Genomic DNA, 8,989 nt, shown 5'->3' with positions numbered 1-8,989 from the left:
AGAGATTCTCTATTTTAGCTTCTGAAGATAATAACAAGTTTGATTAACCAGTAAGCATCAATGCAATGATGGACTGAACTGTGAGAAATTAATTAACCTCTTCCTATAAAAGCAGCCCTTGGCTCACCAACATGGCACTGCTCCCCTGGAGGCTCAGGCACAATGCAGGACTCCTCTCATTCCAAGTTTGGTCCTCAACTTGTTCCTTAAAACTAGTAAATCTTATCGTCACCTCCTTGGTCAAGTGTATCTGTAAATCACTGACCTCTGCAGCAACCTCCATATTTTCTGCTTCTGCATTCTCCTCCTCCTTCACAGGGATCTCCACAGGGACTGTCTGCTCCCGCCAACTCGGACTCTTTTGGGTGGCAAACTGCTCAAACGCCTGCTGACAGGACATGCGCTCCTTGTCAAACACCACCTTTTTGGTCCGTGGAACCACGTAAAGCATGGGAATGATGGGCCGAGGTTTAAAGTCATCTTCCTCAACTGGTGTCTCCGAGGGCTGGACAACATTCAGGGGAGCTGGAGGCAAGGTCTTCTCTGCTGTGGATGACGTGGGTGCTGCGGTGGGTACCGGTGGCCGTGCTGCTGGCGCCTGGTCCTCTGCCAGCTGCTGCTGTGGGACAGGCGGTGGTGGCAGCGGTGGCTGCTGCTGCTGCAGAGGAGGCTGAGGTGCTTGGAGATGGTGCTGGTGTTGGTGGAAAAGGTGTTTCTTCTTCCTTTCACCTTTTACTTTTGGAGGACGGGCCTTTACTTTGCATTCACCTGTTTCAAGATAAGAGGCAACATTTAGCTTCATATGCCAAGATTTCTGGGTGTTTAATATTTTTCTCCTTTCATCAAAAAGCTCCAATGCTGGGCTAACATATTACATCATGCTATTATTCTTCCCTTCAAACAGGTAGATGGAAAGCTGTAGACATATTCAGCCGTACCTCAGTGCTGACTTGGAGAAGCCCACTTTAAAAATAAAAGACTTGTGTCATTTCTATGGACTATTTAATTCTTGACTGGAGCAGAAAGGCTGCCAAAATGAATGCTGCCTGGAGAGAAAATATCTCAACCCCAAAGAAACTGGACAGTGTGCCAGAAAACATGTAATATATGACATTAGCCTTGACTCTATATTTCAAGTTTTCTGCATCAGCAGTCTCCAAAGTGTGGTGTGCAAAACCATGCACTGGCATGCAGGAAGAAAATATTTTTGTACCATTAATAAAATAAAATATATCTTTAAAATAGTATTTGATCTTTATCTCATCCTTTTTAAAATTTCTGTTTTTCTGTATAACATACATAATACATTAGTACAGTAATACATGTATGGATTTTATAATTAAATTAATATATATATATATATATATATATATCAGAGAGCATGCTCAAAATTTTTTGCTGATGGGATGTGCAATCAAAAAAGTCTGGAGATCAATGTTCTGTATCTGGACCACCCCCATTTACTGCTCCCTCTATATGCAAGCATAGCTCTTATCTGAGTATTACTGTGTGCCAATGCATTCAACAGCCCCAGGAAATGAAGAATTGAACAAAGACACCTGAATCATTATTACCAAAAGGTTCCTACTGTAAGGCCTTTTAAAAAGATGCCTTGAAAGCATAAATCAAGCACAGCATTGAACTAAGCCTATTACAGACACTGTGCCAGCACTGCTTCCTGAGATATCCTCTCCTAAGACTCGCACCATTTGTCCTTGTTTCTCCCAGCCTGCTGTCATTCATCTTATCTGCATAGTGTTGCAGGTCTCTTACATGGCTGCGACAACAAAAAACACTTCTTCAACGGCTTAGATGTCTCAATATTTTTACCAGAGGCAGTAACGACCCATAAAAGTCGTCCCCATCCATCTTCCCAATAGAACTCTGTTAAAGGATCCACACAGTCTGATTTTACAGCAGTAATTAAAATCCCTGCTGCCCATTGAGCAGTCTCTAGGTTAGGAGAGGAGATACCTTCACATCTTGCCTTGCTCCACCTACAATGATGTATGTTTCCTTTGCCCAACGTTTCCCCCACTTCATGAATTAAGTTAGCAGCTCACTCAAAGGAAATTAAATAATAGATGCTCCACAGACAGATGTCAGTGCTCAATTTATTTAATAAGAGACTGTTTTGCACCTGCAGATGCTATAACTAGATGACTCTCCTACAAAAGGTCATTTTCCCACTAACAGGGTGGGGAGGGCTGATGACAGCGAGAGACAAAGACTATTCACCCCAATAATGATGCTTCACTAGTCCCAACCTACTCAGACTCCTTCATTAAGGACTAAACCAAAACTGATCAGCCAGACCTCGTCAACAGAAAAATCAGATAAACCATCACACAAAAACGAGTATCTGCAGGAAGAAGGGTTTGAAAAGAGAAGGTGAATGATCCCCCAATAAGATAAAGAGCTGAAATCCCTGCTGAAATCTTCTAGGGGACACCTCAACCTCAACATTTCCCAGAAATCTGGTCTGATGACTTTATTTCCACACATTTATAAAAAATGGGAACGAGTCCAGCCCAAATAATTATTGTTGTAATTGTGTAGGCAGTCCCTCAAACTGGTTTGTTCTATCACAGAGAAAGGAATATTGAATTTCCTTAGAGAAACAAACACACTGAATGAAAAAAGCAAACTGGATTTTTCCCCAGTTGCACAAAGTCAGATCATATTTACTCTCTATACACTCAAAGAATTCTCTACCCAACAACAAAACAAATGCCATTCACCAGCTTTATTGACTTCTAAATGGGTAATTTGACAGCAGCTGGCATATAGAACTTTTAAACAAAGTTTTTACATTAAGATGAACAAACTAGTTTACAAGTGAATCTATAAAATCAAAAGCCAGGAAAAAGTGAGGTAAAATTCAAAGTCCCTATCTGGCTATTGTGAATACTTCTAGAAATACTATTTATTGCTAGAGCAATATCCCCTTGTACCAGACACAGGCAATTAGAGATGGACTTCAGCATCAGTAATTTCGCCACAACTTCAGTTAAATAATTTGTGCTGTCAACAGCTCAAAAAGCAACTGTAAATTAGATTTATTAATCTAACAGAAGCACAGGCACGTAGATAAGATGAAACTAAATGTGGGAGAGCGCAGCCTAATACGGCACTTAAAGGCTCTCCTTTTTCATTTCAAGTCCCAAGACAACCTGCTAAGTGTATTAATAGCAACTTCATAAGTTATGGATATAAAGCTGAGTCATAAAAACCAAAAGAAAATACCTTAAGGCACCTGGGTCAGAAATCTTGAATACCTCAAGTTATTAATAGTCAGCTTGTCCAAATAACCAACATGAAGCATAAGATCTACTTTGAAAATAGCAATGATTACTTTGAAATCTCATTCTTCCTCCTTCTCAAGGTTATATTTTCTGGTGTAAGTAGGAAATCAAACCTAATTAAAATCAGAGGAAAAGAAAAAGGAAGTGAAGGTGCAGGGGAGCTAAACTGCCACGAGCAGGGCCATCCTTTTCAAGATGAAACTGTAAGGTACTTATGAGAGGTAATGCAGACAGTAAGATGTAGAAAACTAGAGAATTCAGTGGTATTTAATTGCTATATTGTATTAAGAAATGTGTGTATTTGCTAAGAGCCACACTGAGCACTAGACCCCATAGAAACTGCAAAGCAAATAGTCTGGTTCTAGTGACAATTTCTGCAATAGTGCTGAAAATGAGTTTTTCCCTCCTCTGCGGTTAAAGAGCTCCTACCATGCAGTCTAAGTGTATGATTTGGAACCTATTCGACTAGAACAGAGTCTTTATTGTTCCTCTGCCATCTAAGGATCTCGGATCCGTCCTTGTCACTTATCTCTTGTCTCCGAAGGGATATCAGCATTTTGGGGCCATTTATTACAAGCATCAACTGTTAAACTTCCACAAGACCTAAGAGCTTACAATTTAACACGCTGCTGACACTTTCACGCCCAGAGCAATAGGAATTATCTACACTGTGCTACTCCTGCTCTGTACAACAATGATTCTCAAACTCCTTATTTCCCATGAAAAGAGAAAATAGACTGTCTAGCTAAGAGACTCTGGAACTGAACAAAGACCTCAATTCTTTTCCCCAGAGCTTCCACAGATTTCCTTTAAGATCATTATCAAGGTTCTCTAAACAGTTTGCAGTATCAGTTTTCTCCATATTCTAAACAAATAAAGGATATATACAATATATGAAAATGAATTCACTTGTGTTTATGAAATGCTTGGAGAGTGCCTCAAAGAGAGAATGCATCATACACGCAACTACTCAACCATTAGGGGAAAAAAAAAACAACCCAGCTTAGTCCCAGCAAGAATTGCAATCTTTCATACACAGCCAAGAAAAAAAAACAAGTATCACAAAAAAGAGCCTCCAGCAAGATGGCTGAGGTCAGGCCTTGGACTAAACTTATGTATTAGGAACATGTCACACAAAAGACACAAACCAAGATATTCTCCATTTTTTTGCTACAGGCTTTCAGTTACATTTTGCCTCAAGTCATGGTGTATATTCCAACAAACAGCTTCAAAGAATTTTATAGACATTGTTTCTTACAGGGGGACTATAATATTAAAAAAGTATTATGTCCATTGTACAGATGTGCCCATGAGAAGAGAAAGGTTAAGTAACTTATCAAAGGTTGCACATAAACTCAACCACAGCTTTGTGGAGAACAGCTCTGTTGTTTTATCAGCTCCCACTCCTCTTTGCTTTCTTCTAAATAGTTTGTGACCTGTCCTTTTATGCAGAAGAAATCATAAAGAACTAAGAGTTGCCATGGACTGGTATTAACTTTAGCTGGAAAGTTTCCCTCCTACATTTAAGACTTGAAGCAAACCAAACCTGCAACTGAGACTCAGCTGTGGATCCCGCACAACCTAAGGCTGACTTTATTCACAGTCTCTAGGAAATGGGGAGGAAGGGAGGGAAAGGGGAAAAGATTAATTGCACAAGGGAGTGCACAAATCTTTCCTTTTCAGAGTAGGACACAAAATATATTTATTTGTTTCTCTATGAAATATTTTAAAATATTCCTTCCCTAATATATATTTTTACAAACCTGTAATAGTTTTGGCAGAAATTTCAAGCCCTGCCAAGAAAGCTATTTGGACTGAATGCTTAAAGAGAGGGAAAAATCAATTGCTGCTGTAAATGATGGCGTATTTCAGTGAGCATAGATTTAATATTGGGAAAGATTCCACTGATATTTCAACAGAAATAAACAACAGCAGACAAGTTATTTACAAACAGGTTTTAGAGAGATAGCCTGCCCCAGCTCTTCACTGAAGCCATGTGCTATCAGTGAGCAGGGCCCTCACCTTCTCCTCCCTCAATCCCTTTGCTTCTCTCCTCTTCCTCTAGATCTGGCCCTCTTTTCAGCTCCTCTTTTACTTTCACATCTTCCAAAGCAGTTTCAATAGCCATGACATCCCCGAGAGACTTCTGATCCTCTGTTTTATGTCTTCTGGGTTGACTTCTTTTTCTGTGAGACCTAAAAGTACAGAAGTGTCATTTAGAAAAGAACAGCCTTCAATATATAAAACGATCACCGACTTAAAAAGCTGAATACAAAACAAAAGGAACTTCTTTGGAGAGAAAATACAAGGTAGCTAACAATAGCTACAGGACAAGAGAGATATCTGAAAGGAAACAGATGAACCTCACATAACACAACATTTAAGATCCATTCTTCACAGCAGCCATTAATTGTCCGGGTTTCTTGAAGAGCTTTTCCCACCGTTACTAATGCAAGCTCACAAGCTGCAGTTAAAATTATTTTAATTGTATTTTAAATCTATTTTGCTTGCATTTCAAAATACAGAAGAAAACTTGTTATGTATCTTCCTTTCATCTTCTGCCTCCAGTCCATTAATTCTTTTCATTCTGTAAACGCTTCCTTTTGGCAAACTGCTGGAAGTCTGCAAAGCATCATCTTCCAGCTCTGAAACATTACCCAGCACTGCCAGTTTCTAAAAACACACTATAATGAATGCATATAGCATAATCAATAGGCAGTCTATGATTTTTTCAATAGTATATTTCACAGGGTCCACGGCCTATGAAGAAATCTAACTAAAAAAAGTAGATATTAATATGATGAGACTAATACAACAAGGCCAATAGCAATGCTGTTCTTTCTAAAGAGACAACGTCACTAAGATAAAGAGATTACAGTAGCCACAATGCAAAGATAAATGCAATTTCAGAAGTCAGGACAATGTATTTTGGTTAGGAATCATATGAGGAGCCAAAAACCCACACAGCCACTCACTCACACCCCACCTCCCCAGTGGGAAAACAGGAATAATGAGAGCCAGAAAACTTGTAGGTTGAGACAAAGACAAAGTTTAACAGGTGAAGGAAAGAGGAAAGAATAAAAAGAGAAAGAAATTATCAAAGGAAATCCACTCACCATCTCCCACACGCAGACCAGTCTCCAGACAACGGCCACCGTGGAAGCCAACCCCCCCACACACCTTCTCCTTTCTCTCCCCCAGTTTTTATTGCTCAGCGTAATGTTTTATGGTATAGAAAATCCCTTTGGCCACTTTAGGTCAGCTGTCCCAACTGTGTCCCCTCCCAGTCTCTTGCCCACCCCCAGTCTAGTCACTGGGCAGGGGGCAGAGTGGGAAAAAAGATAAAAGCCTTGACACTGTGCGAGCACTGTTCAGCAACAGCCAAAACACGGGCGCCTTATCAGCACTGCTGTAGCCACAGATCCCAAACACAGCCCCGTGGGCTGCTATGAAGAAAGTTAACTCCATCCCAGCCAGACCCAGCACCATTTTTTAAAAGGATCTATCAAATACCTGTTTGAATGTTGGGTTTAAGCCTAACAAGCTCTCAAAAGAGACTGATTCAGAGATCTGCGACTTTTAGGCCATTTTTAGCAAGCAGAGATTTGTTTTTTTAAAGCAGCATCTTTCCACATGGCCTCTCTGTTCCAGGCCCTTGCATCCATCACCACATAGCAAACTGTAAAACGTCACCACACTGAGTTCATCGTCCCAAAACTCTAAAAAAAAAGCTGAAATTCAGCTTCCCACCCTCACAGCCCAGAAACTCAGCTGCTAATTAGATTTGGAGTACAGTGGAGTTAAGAGCCTTTAATCAGGTAACCAACAAAGGAGGAAGAAAAAAAAAATAATTCAACCTGAGATGAAATGATGAATAGAAAAGAAAGTTGATGCATATGCACAGTAATCTATAATTGCTAGACTCTAACCATATGGTAGCCCTCCAAGTATAGATGTTAACTTCACACCTGCAAGACATTCATTAGCAGGAACACACAGCTGAACCCACAAGGATCAGTTTTTCTCTTCACCTATATTCTAAGTACACGCCACCTTCTCTGCAGGGGAAAAGCAAGGTGGGAGGAGGAGATAAACCTGTAAGGCTTTTCTGTTGCAGCTGGAAATGTTGGTGAAGAAAGCACTGGAGTAGAATCAAGTGTTACAAGCTTCTTTTTAGTAAAGTGTGTGTTTTATTCCCGTGGTATAGAAATGCCAGGCAAAAAATTAAATCATGAAGCTTTATACTTCCAGTAGATAAAAAAAGATCTTTTTGCAGTGCTTTTCTCACTCTGAAGTTGTGGAAAAATGAAGAGAGGCAGAAAGCACATCATTTAAAGAAACTGTGCTTCTGAAGGCTGTGCATTTGCAGAAGTTAAGATGTTGTGTATCTGACATAATTCGCATACCAGAAATGGGCTTTTTGTGGACTAGACTAAAACAGTCTCTCGCTGAAGCCATAAAGTAAATAAAGTTGAGTTTTTCAAGGTAACTAAGTATAAATGACCTTCTAGAAGGAATAACATCTCTCTCTATAGAGTTTAAAAGCTAAATTTTCCAAGACAGCTGGCAAAAAAGCAGCGTGTGTACTCTTTGAAGAAGAGACCACAAAGTGACTTAAATTAAGTAGATACAACTGTGAAGAGGTTTGGGCAGAGGTGAATCCCATTCTTCCTGTAAAGTCCATCCTACTGAGAAAAGTCAATCCTCAAGTAAAATTGTGTCTTTCCAAGACAAAAGCATAGGAGACTACTGCTAAGCAGTCAGGATAATACTGAAATAATCCAGGAAACAATGAATAGATAAGGAAAAAAAAGTACCTGGATCTTTTGCAATAGCTCAAATTAAGAGAAGAGGCTTCTCTGCTATGTACAGGCTCAAAGAGGGAAAATAATCCTTGGTGTATAGCACCTTGCACTGTGCAAACATTACATTTATCCAAGTAACCCTTAATAGCCATAGGCAGTAAAAAGATTCCCAATTTCCAGATGTGGAAGAAAAAGATCCAGGGACCCACTGGAGGTCAGATAGTCATTGCCCAAAGAGCAGAAATCACAGCTCAGAAATCAAAACTTCTGACTCTCAGACCACACTGCTTTTCCCAAAGCTCACTATAGAAGGAATAGCTGAAAACATTTTAGGAAGATAACCTCTGGGGCAGAGCAACATTGCAGAGGTCAGTTATCTGTCAAAATATCCTATTTGTGATGTCTTTTGAAGCATGGATTAAATGGGGGACACACTTTCCCATTTCAGCATTTGTAAAATAACGGACACGTAATTTCACATAGAAAAAGCAAGACACAGGATCACCAGTCCAAAGCAACACCAGGTGACTGAAAACTCCTGGAAGACAATAAAGACCAGTGGTAGAGAAAGAGAGACACTCTTACTAGTATGTTGTCCTTTTTCTTTGACAGAATGCCTAAACAAATCTGCTATCATCAAACTATTAGGTCAATAGTTTTTAAACTATTTACTCAAACGCCCCTATCAAAGACAGCCCCAGAAACCTGAAGTCTATTTAAAGCTTTTTTTCCTGGATTTCAAAGAATTGATATTGGAACTGAAATTACAAGTAGAATATTACATCTGGATGAAGCAGTACAACTTCCAGAGACTGCCAACACTCACACCCGAAATTCAACAAATACTAGATGAGAGCAGGAAGCTGTGTGTGCTACACT

At 39.8% G+C, this 8,989-nt stretch overlaps 1 protein-coding gene across 1 annotated transcript in view; it reads right to left on the bottom strand.

The window, feature by feature from the left end:
* LOC104527515 (lysine-specific demethylase 4B) overlaps positions 1–8,989 on the bottom strand; it is a gene marked incomplete at its 5' end in the record, with an annotated part of 55,038 nt that overhangs the window by 23,169 nt on the left and 22,880 nt on the right. Inside the window, 2 exons of the mRNA XM_029085784.1 lie at positions 266–768; positions 5,328–5,500. Of these exons, the coding sequence (XP_028941617.1) occupies positions 266–768; positions 5,328–5,500 (676 nt within the window). The remainder of the gene's footprint in view (positions 1–265; positions 769–5,327; positions 5,501–8,989) is intronic.

Source organism: Antrostomus carolinensis, unplaced genomic scaffold (assembly GCF_000700745.2).
Source record: "Antrostomus carolinensis isolate BGI_N321 unplaced genomic scaffold, ASM70074v2 scaffold15377, whole genome shotgun sequence".
Lineage (NCBI taxonomy): Eukaryota > Metazoa > Chordata > Aves > Caprimulgiformes > Caprimulgidae > Antrostomus > Antrostomus carolinensis.
This window is presented reverse-complemented; position numbering and strand designations above follow the sequence as displayed.